At 46.2% G+C, this 15938-nt stretch overlaps 1 protein-coding gene across 1 annotated transcript in view; it reads right to left on the bottom strand.

Annotated features, from left to right (window-relative positions):
* Positions 1–15938, bottom strand: part of nrxn3a (neurexin 3a) — a 2272338-nt gene that overhangs the window by 48494 nt on the left and 2207906 nt on the right. Inside the window, exon 17 of the mRNA XM_070879627.1 lies at positions 6776–6854. Coding sequence (XP_070735728.1) covers positions 6776–6854 — 79 coding nt within the window. The remainder of the gene's footprint in view (positions 1–6775; positions 6855–15938) is intronic.

The following is a 15938-nucleotide window of genomic DNA, read 5'->3' as shown; positions in this document are numbered from 1 at the left end:
ACTCCCTAACACATTGACTAGCGACTAGCGTAGATGCATTTAAGGGCAAGCTAGCCAGACACAAGAGGGAGAAAGGAATAGAAGGTTATGGGGTGAGATGGGGTGAGATGAAGAGGGGTGGGAGGAGGCTCGTGTGGCGCACAAACACTGGCATGGACCTGTTGGGCCAAGTGGCCTGCTCCGAGATGAGGAGAAACTTCTTCACTCAGAGAATTGTGAACCTGTGGAATTCTCTACCGCAGAGAATTGTTGAGGCCAGTTCGTTAGATATATTCAAGAGGGAGTTAGATATGGCCCTTATGGCTAAAGGGATCAAGGGGTATGGAGAGAAAGCAGGAAAGGGGTACTGAGGTGGATGATCAGCCATGATCTTATTGAATGGCGGTGCAGGCTCGAAGGGCCGAATGGCCGACTCCTGCCCCTATTTTCTGCATTTCTATGTTTCTACGAATACTCTGTAACTATGCAGCACATCCTTCTATTCCCTTCTCCCTCATGTACTTTGTTGGTGTTATGTATGTAAGCATTACCAATGTGTAAGGCTTGCCAGCAGGGGGTGCAACTGTGGGAGACCCAAGGGTCACCTGCAACTCTAGGCAAGCAGGTATAAAAGGCAGTCTACCATGCTGCCTCCTCACTCTGGAGTCACGCTAAAGAGATCAAGGTCACAACAGTTTGAGCTTAAGATATATAGTCTTGTGGAGTTATTCGAACCTAACAGTTGGCTTTGGAGAAAGGAGCCCCAACCAGTTCAGTCTTTCCCGATCGGTATAACTATGTTCCTTTTAATTGGATTGAAATGCAAGATACCCTTCACAGCCCCAGACTTCAAGGGTTAAGAGAGGAATGAATCTTCGATTGAGATCGAATCACTGGTAAAAAGAACGACTTGCATTTATATAGCACCTTTCACAACCACCAGACATCTCAAAGCACTTTGCAGCCAATGAAGTACTTTTGAAGTACAGTCACTGTTGTAATGCTCCCTCAGCACTGCACTGTAGTGCCAGCCTAGATTTTTTGATGCTCAAGTCCCTGGAGTGGGAACTTGAACCCATAACCTTCTGACTCAGAGGCAAGAGCGCTGCCCACTGAGCCACAGCTCACAGGTGCGTGAAACAGATTCGATAATAACTTTCAAAAGGGAATTGGATAAATACTTGCAGGGGGGAAATTGTCAGGGCTGTGGGGAAAGAGCAGGCCGGGGTGCGGGGGGGGAACTAATGGGATAGCTCTTTCAAAGAGCCTCCTGCTGTGTAGTTTGATTCTATGACAACAGAATCTAAAAGAGGGTGGAAATAGAATTTACATTCAGAAATCAAAATTATTTTATTTTTGGAAGAACTAGTGACTGCACAAGAATCGATTGAGGCCCCATCCAATCTCGGCCTGGTTGTCAAGGTAAGCTATACCTTTGATTCCAGGAGCAGCTGGGCATTACGAACCAATTTTGAGCACCAGAGTTTCAAAGATAGAGGGCTGGATTTCTGTTTGTCGGCTACCCGTGTTAGCGCCGTGGAGCGGGGCGAGAGAGGGGGCAACGTCGGCGGGAATGGTTTCTGGGTAGGGCGGCCAGCTTGCAGTGCTTCGCTGGGAGATTAGTCAGCGGTTTTGCGGGGGCACTGGGCGACACTGCCCGGGATCGTCGAGCCAGCATGGAACGCCACCGGTTTCCACCGCGTTGCGATTTTGAATTGACACTGAGCCTCGAGCGCCCCGTAGCGCCACCTAGTCGGACCGCCTGGAAAGCAGGCGCTCAGAGCTGTCCCGGCGGCAGCGAGTGAAGTTAGTAATGAATAAGGAAGTGTGATTGTTTTTGTGATTTATCCTAATGTAGCGAGGTATTGGGAATGTTCTTTATGCTGATTATTTTTTTCTTCAAGCAAGCCTCTCTTAGGGTGCTCCGAGGCTGGTTCTTTAGGTGGGGGTTTTCAGCCGGCTTAGCGCCCCGTGACATGTGTGCAATGCTTCCTTTAGCGCTCCGCTCCACACTCACGGCCCAGCTGATGAATTTTGTGGCTGAGGGCGCAAACTGTTCCCGGGCGCAAACGTAACCGGCCCGCCACCATTACCGCCCCGAAATGACCAGAACCAAAAACCCAGCGTCAACCATGCTGCGTGCTTTCAGGTGCTTAAATGTATGAACGTGAATTAGAATAGAGGTCCTTGCTCATAGCTATCATGGTAAGTGATTGCGAGTGCTCTATCAAGGGCATTTATCAGCCTCTAGAGTTCCTCATGGAGGCACATTTCATGCCGTGTTAATGGGTTACTCAGGCTTGCACGAGATTTCATTTTGCTTTGTAGTGCCGTTACTATCTGCCTCCATCCATCATTGTTCATGCTTTCAATAGCCCTTCATTTAAACGGCTCACAGAAATGGCCTTGTGTCTGAACCACGACAACAACAGTTTCCATTAATGTAGCACCCGCAAAGAAGTGAAACACCCTAAGGCGCTTCACAGGAGGGTTAGCAAACAGAATTTGACACCGAGCCACATATTAGGAGATATTTGGAAGCTGACCAAAAGCTTGGACAAAGAGGCAGATTTTAAGGAACATCTTAAAAGGAAGAAAGAGAGGCAGAGAGGTGGAGTGAGTTAGGGAGGGAATTCCAGAGCTTGGGATCCAGGCAGTTGGTGACAGGGCTGGCAATGGTGGAGCGATTAAAATGCCAGATCAATGTAAAGGGGTGATAAGTGAACAGGACTTGGCTGGAGAAGCCTCTCTTTCTCTAAACGGTCATCAACTGGATTGGTGGAGTTATAAAAATCAGTTTTAAAATGTTTTAATATTGCTTTAATCTGCAAAGTGAGCATCAAAAGATACAAGCGTTGTAAAGCATAAAAAGGCATATCTGTATACAAATGCACATGTTTCTAAACGTGGTTACATATGGACAAATGGCCACATAGTCCACGCGATCAGCATACTCGATTGAGAATCCACAATGAATCTCCACCCGAATGCAAGAAACATATACAACATCAGCACATGCTCTTAGTCACTAGTAACATGCTCTTTTCCAACATTAGTGTTGTCCGTTACAGATCTCAAAGAGCCCGAGATTTTGTGATGAGGCCACTTTCTCAGTCAAACATTCCAAAATGATGCTCGCTCTGTGCCTTTCTTTTGCCCCGTGCTCATCAATGTGAAGCATTCTGGACTTCCCCGATGTTGGAGAAGTCCAGAACCAGGGGTCACAGTCTAAGGATAAGGGATAAGCCATTTAGAACCGAGATGAGGAGAAACTTCTTCACTCAGAGAGTTGTGAACCTGTGGAATTCTCTACCATAAAAAGTTGTTGAGGCCAGTTGGTTAGATATATTCAAAAGGGAGTTAGATGTGGCCCTTAGGGACCAAGGGGTATGGAGAGAAAGCAGGAATGGGGTACTGAAGTTGCATGATCAGCCGTGATCATATTGAATGGTGGTGCAGACTCGAAGGGCCGAATGGCCTGCTCCTGCACCTATGTTCTATGTTTCTATGAAGGGTAGTTAAGTGCTGAGAAACAGACCACTCCCGAGCCTTCACCGGCTCCACCAAGCCCTCTCCAGTCACAAGCAGCGCGGTTACATAGAATATACCCCAGCGCATAAACAGGTCACTCGGCCCACTCCAACCAAAGCAGCTTAGGTTCGGAGTAAAGCTCCCTCTAATAACTTGCCTCTGTCCCAAAGTCAGAGGAGCAGTATGATGGGTCCATTTACCGCACCGGACCATTCTCCTTGTACACCGTAGGCCTTGTGTACCCAGCTGAAACTGCCCCACGACTCGGCGCACAAAGCACTCTTCCCTCGCCTCCGTCTTGGCCCGACTCAAACCCAAGGCCCCTGACGGTGAAGCGCCAGTGAATCACTCAGTGCTTCATTCTCCGCAGTCATCGACCCCTCCCCTTCTCTCCCCATTGCAATATTTAACTGTTAGAAGACACCTCAGCATGACCTTATAAAGCTGAAACAGAGTTGCGGCTTCACATAAATAAGTATCTCCAAGCTCCTAGGGCTGGTACATCTAGTAGCGAGGGTACAGTGTGGGCTTTGTCTGCCTCCTTTAGGTGTCTATCATCTCACTCTTACCAATTTATCACAGTACAGCATCTGGTAGCTCTGCCATTTAAAGCTTTTTTTCAATCGGTTGAGTTGAAACATTGGAGAAACATCACAAAGCAAAGGGAGATGGGGGAGTCTTCCAACAATTGTCTCCTTAACTGGACAAACGTATTAAAGCTTTTCTTTGATAGTCGCTGCTTGACTATTGTCCTTTAGGGAACCGTTTTTCTCTTGCAGAAAGGGTTGGGAGAGGGAGAAGAGGAAGGGTTGTGGAGAAGAGGGGGAAGTTTTAACAAATCTCTACAAAAACAGAGAACAGAATCACATGACGGCACAACATCGACAACAGTAATCACGGAAACAAACCAAGGACATCACTAGATCCAAAGGAAAAAAAACGACACAGGAGGAGGCTGAGAGGCGGCAGCTCCGAGGTATTGACAACACAAGACACCAAAAAACAACTCATAAAACAAACTGTTGTCCGAATGAACACTGCAGGCCGGATGACTGATCCCATTTGGGTTACTATGAGACACACAATGGCGCCATTACAGTCCATGCACTGGTTATAGAGTCATGAAAAGGGTGTATTTTTTTTAGCAAGTAGCTACCACTACTGCATGCCACATATGAATGTTTTACGAGATTAAACATGAATTCGTAATCGTTTAGAAAATAACAATGTTTCCTGACAATAAAATTCTTTTTATGCCATCTGCATTTTCTTCAAAATAAATTAGTCGTTACAAAAAAAATGTAAAAACATTTTTTTGAAAGTAAAAAATAAATGGAGATAAAGTCTAGGCAGAGCAGTGACAGCAAGGAAGGCGGTTCAGGTGTGGGAAGGGGAGGGGTGAGGAGAGTCTAGTGATTGGCATCACCTATTTAATTCCTGTTTTATTATTCTGTCATACACAACTTTCTTTGGCGGCTCGGGGGGCAGAAGTCACCACCCTTCCTGCCAGGTTCGATGGCAAGAAAAGATTTTGTTGCCTCTAGAGCAGAAAAAAAAAATTTTTTTTTTTTTTTTGCAAAAAAAAAACGGAATAAAGTTTCAATCGGAAAAAAAAATCACAACGAAAAAAAGAGCCTCGATTAAAAAAAACGTTCAAAATTACTCTTAATTGTTTTTCCCAACAAAATATGAATGAATATATATATCTGTCTATATATACAGATATATATATTGATATTGTCATTCTCTACCACCAAAATTACATGCGGAACATGATGAAGTGAAATAGCGAGTAATGTCAGATATAACTGGCGCTTGACGATGACACATGTCGAACTTAAAACCAGGCGTGCGTTTACAGATAGAACAACATCGCATGCAACTGTTCAAGTTTGCTGATGCTGGGGGTTAGAATGAGGGAGTGAATTTCTGTGTAAACATATGATTTGATGGTGGGGGACTGTTGAAATCTGTCTTTTTATTAATTAAAAAAAATATATATATTTTACCCCCCAAAAAGTAAAATAGAAAGTATATATAAAACTTAGGGAATCTTAAAACCTAGGGGCGTTTGATCGACCTGTATCAAATATGTTTACTTAATATTAATTTAAAAATAAAATTGCAAGCCCAGTTAAAATATTTTTTGCTATAAAAATCTTTTGCTTAATATCTCTTTTCATATCTGCGCTATTGTTTATATATAAATATATATACATACACACGTGTACCTATATATATATATTTAAATATGTTGGTAAGCCTGCAAAGGTTCTTCTACGTTTAAAAAAAAAATCATACACAGAAATTCTTTGATATCTGTTCTCTATTACAATAGCCTAACCCACGGCAAGCCTTAAGAGAGAGAGAGAGAGAATAAAAGACCAGCCTAATATTTGCAATAAATCAGCTCAATATCATACGATTTCTTTCTGGCAGTGGCAGGCAAAATGCTTCCGTCAGCAAACAGAAATTTCTATATATAGAGAAAAAAAAAAGTGTGAAAACGAAAAAAAAAACGGGAGCAAGTCACTGACGGCAACATTTTGGAGCATCAGTCGGATTAACACGGCACCAGTCCATGACTAATTTCGGCTATCTGCAGCTGGCCCCAGCTCCGGGAGCGACAAAGTTAGCACACAGACGAGATACCATGTTAAAACGCACTTGAGATCCCATGGGCCTGTGTGCTATCAATGAAGAGCAGGAGAACAATCGGCGGGATTAACATGAAATCTTCACTCATCCCTGCTTCAAAATTTAGTCTGACGGGGAGGGTCCTAGAAGGATCACGGGCGGTAATTCCAATTTGTCATCTGTTGATCAAACAAATTATCTTCCCCCTCCCCCCACCACACTTTTGTTCTTTCTTCCCCTCCCCCTTTCAGTGCTTGTTAAGAATCTGCTCTTTCCGAACACTCTCCAGTTCTGACGAAGGGTCATTGACCCGAAACGTTAACTCTGCTTCCTCTCCACACATGCTGCCTGACCCGCTGAGTATTTCCAGCATTGTCTGTTTTTATTCCAGATTCCAGCATCCGCAGTATTTTGCTTTTGTTTATCGTTGCCTCAGTCCGAAATTGGTGTCTTTTTCAAAATCTGGAGTTGCTCCTCACTTCCCTTCCCCCACACTGCTCCATGGGACCCGATGCCTGAGACGATTCATCTACTTGAATTATTATTTTATTGATTTATTTATTTATTTACACCAACTATTTTTGCAAAGAAAGAAAGAAGCAAGCAAAAATGGACTGACCTAACCCACCTGAACTCGGCTCGCACTCATCGAGGTCCTCGTCATCACTCGCACACTCAGCCGAGGACACTATAAGGTCATCGGTGACCTGCAGAGAGAAAGAAAAGGGAAGACACAGGAAACATCACTACGGGTAATTCTCCACAAGTTGAAACAGAAAAAGGACGAACTTACATTTATATAGCACCTTTCACGGCGTCTCACAGCGCTTTACAGCCAATGAAGTACTTTTTGAAGTGTAGCTACTGTTGTAATGTAATAAACCTGGCAGCCAATTTGGGCACAGCAAGCTCCCACCAACAGCAATTTGATAATAACCAGATAATCTGTTTTTTTTAGTGATGTTGGTTCAGAGATAAATGTCGGCCAGGACACCGAGGAGAACTCCCCTTGCTCTTCTAAGAAATAGGGCCATGGTATCTTTTACGTCCACCTGAGAGGGCAGGCGGGAGCTCAGTTCATCAAAGTTAAAATGGTGGTTGCATTAGGGTTGGCCAGTTTCTTCAGCTAGCTTTTCCTAAATTCCAACTTTCAGCCATTTAAGACTGAGATGAGAAGGAATTTCTTCACTTTGAAATTATCTGCCCCAGAGGGCTGTGGATGCTGAGTCATTGAGTATATTCAAGGCTGGGATAGATAGATTTTTGGACTCTCGGGGAAATCAAGGGATATGGAGTGGGTGGGAAAGTGAATTTGAGGTCGATGATTAGCCATGGCTGATCCTGCCCCAGAACTTCCACAAAACTCTGGAACTCCTTAACTGCATCTCCTCCTGATAGCTGCATGTTTTTACAAACTCCAAATTTACAAAGCACTACCTCTTGAGTCAGCTCCGGTTCTAGTCACCGCACTTTAGGAAGGATGTAAAGGCTTTGGAGAGGGTACAGAAGGGATTTGCTAGAATGGTTCCAGGGATGAGGGATTACAGTTACGTGGATGGACTGGAGACGCTGGGGTTGTTCTCCTTAGAGCAGAGAAGGCTAAGAGGAGATCTGATAAGAGGTGTTTAAAACCATGAAGGGTTTTATAGAGTAAATAAAGAGACACTGTTTCCAATGGCTGAAGGGTCGAGAACCAGAGGACACAGATTTAAGGTGATTGGCAAAAGAACCATGGGCGACATGAGGAAAAACTTTTTTATACAACGAGTGTTTAGGATTTGGAATGCCCTGCCTGATAGGGTGGTGAATACAGAGTCAATAGTAGCCTTCAAATGGGAGTTAGATAAATACTTGAAAGAGAAAATAATTGCAGGGATATGGGGGAAGAGCGGGGGGGGAGTGGGACTAAGTGGATTGCCCTTGGAAAGAGCCGGCGCAGACTCGATGGGCCGAATGGCCGCCTTCTGTGCTGTTCTGTTCTATGATTCTGTCTGTGATCATTCTTTCTTCAACCCATGGTCCTTTCCTGCACTGCAAACCCCCAGTGCTTCACTCAGATTTCTCAGTTTAAGAAACAAAAAAAATCCATGCACTTATCCTTTCATTTCGGGTTCAAAGCAAGCCCAGATTGACAGGATGAAACATTACCTCCCGATGGATCAGACAAACCTACCTGAACAACAGTAATTTGCCTCAAATTGACCCCACAATACGCTAATTTACAACAAAACATTTGGGGGGATTTAAAGGAACAGGACGGGATTAAATAAGCATAATTAAGACCGCCTATTTCCACCTCCATAACATCGCCCGTCTCGGCCCTTGCCTCAACGCATCTGCTGCTGAAACCTTCATCCATGCCCTTGTTACCTCTAGACTTGACTGTTCCAACGCACCCCTGGCCGGCCTCCCACATTTACCCTGTCTAAACTAAAGGTGATCCAAAACTCGGCCTAGGCCCCAAGCTCTGGAACTCCCTCCCTAAACCTCTCCGCCTCTCTACCTCACTTTCCTCCTTCAAGATGCTCCTTAAAACCTACCTCTTTGACCAAGCTTTCGGTCACCTGCCCTAATTTCTCCTTATGCGGCTCGGTGCTCATAAAACTCCTGTATACGTTAAAGGCGGTATATAAATACAAGTTGTTATTGTTATTAAACACTGAAACTATTTCCTCAGATGGGGGAAATCAAGAACGAGGGGATTTAATACAAAAATGAGAGCTTGGCCCATGCAGGGGTGATAATCATGAAGTACTTTTTCACACAAAGGGTAGTGGAAATCTCGAACCATTCCCCCCCACCCCACCCTCCCCCAAAAATGTGGATGCTGGGGGTCAATTGAAGCTTTAAAAACTGAGATCAATAGATTTTTATTGGGGAAGGGTATCGAGGGATATGGAGCTGAGGTACAGATCAGCTGAATGGCCTCCTCCTGTTGCTATGTTCCTCAGCACACTGTAGCAGCACACAGCTACCTTCAATGCAATCTGTTTCCTATAAAAAAAAGCTCTCAGGCTATCAACGTTCGTATTTATTTTTAAGCAATTAGTACATCGTGCGCTAGATGGTATATTTATAAGCCTTTACTACTTATGAGCAATCCCAAGAATGCATGCGTATCCTCAATGCATTCAATAGGCACTGATGTGTGAATTTGTTTGCACGAGGGATTTAATGCTTTACATGATTTCACTGAGTCTGTCTCAAGAAATTTGATGTGCAGCACTAAAAGAAAGAGACACTTGCATTTATATAGCGCCTTTCACGACCACTGGAAATCTCAAAGCGCTTTACAGCCAATGAAGTACTTTTGAAGTGTGGTCACTGTTGTAATGTGGGAAACGCATCAGCCAATTCGCGCACAGCAAGCTCCCACAAACAGTAATGCATAATGACCAGATAATCTGTTTTTGTTATGTTGATTGAGGGATAAATATTGGCCAGGACACGGGAGATAACTCCCCTGCTCTTCTTCGAAATATTGCCACGGGATCCTTTACGTCCACCTGAGAGAGCAGACGGAGCTTCGGTTTAACGTCTCATCCGAAAGACGGCACCTCCGACAGTGCAGCACTCCCTCCCTGGGGCAGCAGTCAGAGGAGCACAATTTTTCTTTATTCATTCCTGGAATGTGGGCGTCGTTGGCAAGGCCGGCATTTATTGCCCATCCCTAATTGCCTTTGAGAAGGAGGTGGTGAGCCGTCTTCTTGCCTCTGTTCTTTGTCATGGTTGTGTACAACTGAACGGCTTACTAGGCCGTTTCAGAGGGAAGTTAAGAGTCAACCACATTGCTGTGGGTCTGGAGTCACATGTAGGCCAGAATGGGTAAGGACGGCAGATTTCCTCCCCTGAAGGACGTTAGTCAACCAGATGGGTTTTTACAATGAGTCAGTGCCTTCCGTACTGAGCGAGTGCCGCACTATTTGAAGAGGAGGGCAGGGGAGTTCTCCCCAGTGTCCTGGCAAATATTTTCCCTCAACCAACATCCGTAAAACAGATGATCTGGTCATTACCACATCCGATAGTTTCACGGCCACCGTTACAGACACTAGCTTTCTATTCCAGATTATGCTAATTAACTGAATTTAAATTCTCCAGATGCCATGGTGCGATTTAAACTCACGTCTGTGGATCATCAGGTCCAGGCCTCTGTATTACTAACCCAGTAACATAACCACTCTGCTACCGTACAAGGACGATGCCCGTCCATCGCCAGTGCTGGCTCTCCTTCAAGCACTTGGAAACCGATCAAGGTGCAACCAATGCCAAGGCTGCTGATGGCCTTTGTGTGGGTCGACAGCATGAGTTGTGACAGTGCTGGACCTACTGTCCTTGGGCACATCGCAGAGGGGCAACACTGTCTGGCTGACTGTCGGAAGGAAACCCTGGCGTTGTAAGTTAGGGTGGGGGTGGGGTAGGGGAAGGAGCAATGATATCCCGCACACTTCAGTCATCCGCACATTACACTGGAACTCGCTGTTAAAAGCATGGAATAGTTGCACAGGTTATTTTTTGCGCGCACAGAGAATGACTTCGCTCTGAGATCCATTTGTAGATCTTCAAAGCCTGGCGAACAGCTTATGAATATTAATTTGCCGTGAAATGCCTTTGAGAAGCAGCATTCCGTGAAAGTACAGCAGCCAGCGCTGCGAAGGCTTTCCATGTAACGTCTGAGCTGGGTTTAGTGGGTGAATGAGCTGCACAGTGGTTTGCACTGAGCCTGACGATTAGGAAGGTGTCTGCTCGATCCCTGGTCCGTGCTGAGCTGACTCCACTGATCCAGTGCGAGAGAGGGCAAGCGCGTGTCTGTGTGCATGCAAGCATTGTGCATGCACGTATGAGAGAGACAGAGAGAAAAAACATATGCAGAGTGACAGGGAGTGCGTGAGTGAGGGAGCAGAGAATGTGTGTGTCTGTATGTGAGAGATAGAGAGGGAGAGAGAGAGAATGTAAGAGAAAGAGAGTGAGGGTGTGTGTCTGCATGTGTGTACGCGTGAGAACACCAGCGGCAGGTCGGGGCCATAAAAGGAGCAGCGTGGAGGCGTACAATGCAGTATACTGTGTATAAATGTGAGATTATCCACTTTGGTGGCAAAAACAGGAAGTCAGAATATTATCTGAATGGTGATAGATTAAGAAAAGGGGAGGTGCAACAAGACCTGGGTGTCATGGTACATCATGAAAGTTGGCATGCAGGTACAGCAGGCGGTGAAGAAGGCAAATGGCATGTTGGCCTTCATAGCTAGGGGATTTGAGTATAGGAACAGGGAGGTCTTATTGCAGTTGTACAGCGCCTTGGTGAGGCCTCACCTGGAATATTGTGTTCAGTTTTGATCTAATCTGAGGAAGGGCATTCTTGCTATTGAGGGAGTGCAGCGAAGGTTCACCAAACTGATTCCTGGGATGGCAGGACTGACATATGAAGAAAGACTGGATCGACTAGGCTTATATTCCCTGGAATTTAGAAGAATGAGAGGGGATCTCAGAGAAACATATAAAATTCTGATGGGATTGGACAGGTTAGATGCAGGAAGAATGTTCCCGATGTTGGGGAAGTCCAGAACCAGGGGTCACAGTATAAGGATAAGGGGTAAGCCATTTAGGACCGAGATGAGGAGAAACTTCTTCACCCAGAGAATTGTGAACCTGTGGAATTCTCTACCACAGAAAGTTGTTGAAGTTGCCAATTTGTTAGATATATTCAAAAGGAAGTTAGATGTGGCCCTTACGGCTAAAGGGATCAAGGGGTATGGAGAGAAAGCAGGAAAAGGGTACTGAGGTGAATGATCAGCCATGATCATACTGAATGGTGGTGCAGGCTCGAAGGGCCGAATGGCCTTTTCCTGCACCTATTTTCTATGTTTCTACTACTTCAGGGAGCAGAGCAAGCTGGTGCAGGAGGGCGATGGCAGTGAAGAGTGATGTCATCAAGGTCGAGGTTGGTGATTGGAGCGTGGGCAGACAAAGCAGGAGCGGCGGGGTCAGGGTGAAGGAGCGGCGAGAGATTGTAGAAGGACGTGATCGGGGCTGAGGAGAGGTGTGAGTTCGGGGCCAGGGGCAGCATGGGCCAGCCCACACTGCGATATGTGTGCGCACTAGGTCCATGCAGCAGAGCAGGTCTCCAGTCGTCTTGGGTAACCCTTGCCACTGGACCAAGACCTAGCTCTGTCAAGCCCGTGTGGTGGCTGGTGTGCAACGGCCACCCCACGTTAAAGAAATCCACGCACAGGCATCTTCCACCCTTCAGGATGTAGTTCAGGACCTGGAATATTAGGTCCTTCATTGAAACACCTGTGAACTCATTCTTTTTTGGCGTGGAAGCAAGTCATCCTCGTTTCGAAGAACTGCCTCTGATAATGACACGTGAGTGTGTGTGCATACAAGTGTAATGTTGTACATGTACAGTGCACTCTTGGCTGGCCTCCCACATTCTACCCTACGTAAACTTGAGGTCATCCAAAACTGCTGCCCGTGTCCTAACGCGCACCAAGTCCCGCTCACCCATCACCCCTGTACTCGCTGACTTACATTGGCTTCCGGTTAAGCAACACCTCAATTTTAAAATCCCCATCCTTGTTTTCAAATCCCTCCGTGGCCTTGTCCCTCCCTATCTATGTAACCTCCTCCACAACCCGCCGAGATGTCTGCACTCCTCTAATTCTGCCCTCTTGAGCATCCTCGATTTTAATCGTTCCACCATTGGCAACCGTGCCTTCAGCTGCCAAGGCCCTAAGTTCTGGAATTCCCTCCCTAAACCTCTCAACCTCACTTTATTCCTTTAAGATGCTCCTTAAAACCTACCTCTTTGACCAAGCTTTTGGTCATCTGTCCTAATTTTTCCTTATGTGTCGAGGGTGTCAAATTTTGTTTCATAACACTCCTGTGAAGCGCCTTGGGGCGTTTTACTGTGTTTAAGGTGCTATATAAATGCAAGTTATTGTAGTGTGTACACGTGTGTGTGTGTGTGTTTGTGTGCATTTCAGGAAAGGACAGGACTGGGCCGAGCTGTGAGGCCTACCTTGAAGGTTGCTGACACTCTCACATGTCTTGGCTAAGGTACTGGGAGCAGAGGCGCTGACCTTTCAGAACTGCAATCAGTGAGATAACCTCTCGCAAACACTGCTGGGGTTCGGGAAGGCCACAAATCCATGAGACTGGTGGAAAATCCGTGAGAGTGAATATGTCTTGCTACGACCACAGGTAGAGGAGACCAAGCAGGGAAGAGCTAACATGCCAAGTGTCAGGGGAGTCCTGGCTCAAAGCGCAGTTTCGAAACGTGAACACCCGGTGCAGATTCTGTGTCACTGTGACTTTCCCCAATCTCTCTCGCGCCGGAGCCCTTGAGGATCACTGTTCATTGCTGCGACGATCAGCGGAAATGTGAACACTCAGCTATTCTTACCAGGGCTGAAATGAGAGAGCTGGTAGAACGTAAGCCTGGACTTGCAATGGCATTTGAGTGAAACGGCGAGATGGACATCTTTGATCTGCGAGAGTTGACGAGTCTGTGGAGGGTATCAAAAGTCCCCTGGACTCGTACCCCAGTGTGAGGTTCTCGGTCCCATGGAACCCTATCCCAGTGTGAGATCCAAGGTCCCATGGAACCCTACCCCAGTGTGAGGTCCAAGGTCCCATGGAACCCTACCCCAGTGTGAGGTCCAAGGTCCCATGGAACCCTAGCCCACTGTGAGGTTGAAGGTCCTATGGAACCCTACCCCAGTGTGAGGGTCTCGGTCATGGAACCCTACACCAATGTGAGATCAAAGGTCCTATGGAACCCTACTCCAGTGTGAGGTTTTCGGTCCCATGGAACAGTAACGCAGTGTGAGGTCCAAGGTCCCATGCAACCCTACCCCAGTGTGAGATTCTCGGTCCCATGGAACAGTAGCCCAGTGTGAGATCCAAGGTCCCATGGAACCCTATCCCAGTGTGAGTCAGGGCCCTCTAGAGAAGTGGGAGAGAAAAATTGTTGGTGTGTGAAAGGCCTTATGAGTGGGGCATTCGCGATCACCAACAACTTGCATTTATAGGGCACCTTTAATGTAGTAAAGCATCCCAAGGTACTTCACAGAATATCGAAGTTGGGTTATAAGCAACTGCTGTGCTTATCCTAACCTATTCCGCATCGAGACAGAAATAATGCAGCAAATTATGAAACTTGAGTTCGTGAGCATCAAGATGCCCTGGGGATATAATTTCTATATTCATATTGTTCATTACAATTTTAATTGTTCCTGTCATAAAGTGTAGTCATAAAATTTTTCATTTGTGATAAATTGTAACCTGGATGTTTTTTGTTAAATGTCCCGTCAAACCCTGCAGATGAAGACAGCACCCTGCCTCCGATTCATTTTACCAAGATTCTCTGATCTATTGTGATCTATTATATGTCCTTCTATCTCGCTGACCATTCATGAGCCCATACATAAAGTGGCTTCTTCATAACCCATTATTTAAATGGCTTGCAAACAGTGTTAAACAAAGAGGGCCCATCGCTGCAGGTGTTAAGACCTCCAACGCACAGAAAGCTTAAAAGATCAGGAGGTCATATCAGACGAGCGAGGCCTTCGGACCAACTTAGCACATCCGTCCAAAATAAACCTACCCTTCCTCCCTGAACCCCCCACTCCATCAGGAGGCTGTTCAGAAAAGGTTCACCAGGTTGATTCCTGAGATGAAGGGGTTGTCTTATGAAGAAAGGTTGAGCAGGTTGGGCCTGTACTCATTGGAGTTTAGAAGAATGAGAGGTGATCTTACAGAAACGTATAAGATTCTGAGGGGGCTTGACAGGGTAGATGCAGAGAGGATGTTTCCCCTCCTGGGGGAATCTAGAACTAGGGGGGCATAGTTTCAGAATAAAGGGTCGTCCATTTAAAACAGAGATGAGGAGAAATCTTTTCTCTCTGAGGGTTGTGAATCTGTGGAATTCTCTGCCCCCAGAGAGCTGTGGAGGCTGGGTCATTGAATATAGTTAAAGTGGAGAGAGATTTTTGAACAATAAGAGAATCAAGGGTTATGGGGAGCGGGCGGGGAAGTGGAGTTGAGGCCAAGATCAGATCAGCCATGAGCTTATTGAATGGTGGAGCAGGTTCGAGGGGCTGAATAGCCTATTCCTGCTCCTATTTCTTATGTTCTTATATCACTACATTCCAGGGGTTGGTCTTCACTACCCTACCATTGTTTGGGGCGGGGGCGGTAGGTGGGGTCATTTGAACTTTGGGAAATAGTGTAAAGGGGGCGATAATGGAGCCAGGAAGTGTGGATGTCAGCTGCTTGGCCTTGGCGATGTGCTCTGCAGTCGAATAACCCGTGCTCACTCACTGGGCTCACATGTGCAGAATGACCACTTGGCCAAGGTAGGAGGTCGACACTTGTGGAACTGTGCAACACGAGAGGCTAAGAACTATCAGGAAAAACTGACAGGCTGGCGATCTCTTTTTCTGGATGAGAGAAGGCTGAGGGACGATCCAATAGAGATCTTCTAAATTCATCGGTCAGTCAGTCAGTCAAAGGCAGTCCCTCAGAATCGAGGATTCTCTGATCTATTGTGATCTATTATATACTTCCACTCTAAAAGTGAGTCCTTAGGTGGCTGAACAGTCCAATACGAGAACCATAGTGCCTGTCACAGGTGGGACAGATAGTCGTTGAGGGAAAGGGAGGGTGGGACAGGTTTGCCGCACGCTCTTTCCGCTGCCTGCGTTTGATTTCTGCATGCTCTTGGCGATGAGACTCAAGGTGCTCAGTGCCCTCCCGGATGCACTTCCTCCACTTAGGGCGGTCTTTGACCA

This window comes from Pristiophorus japonicus, chromosome 4, assembly GCF_044704955.1.
Source record: "Pristiophorus japonicus isolate sPriJap1 chromosome 4, sPriJap1.hap1, whole genome shotgun sequence".
NCBI classification, from domain to species: domain Eukaryota; kingdom Metazoa; phylum Chordata; class Chondrichthyes; family Pristiophoridae; genus Pristiophorus; species Pristiophorus japonicus.
This window is presented reverse-complemented; position numbering and strand designations above follow the sequence as displayed.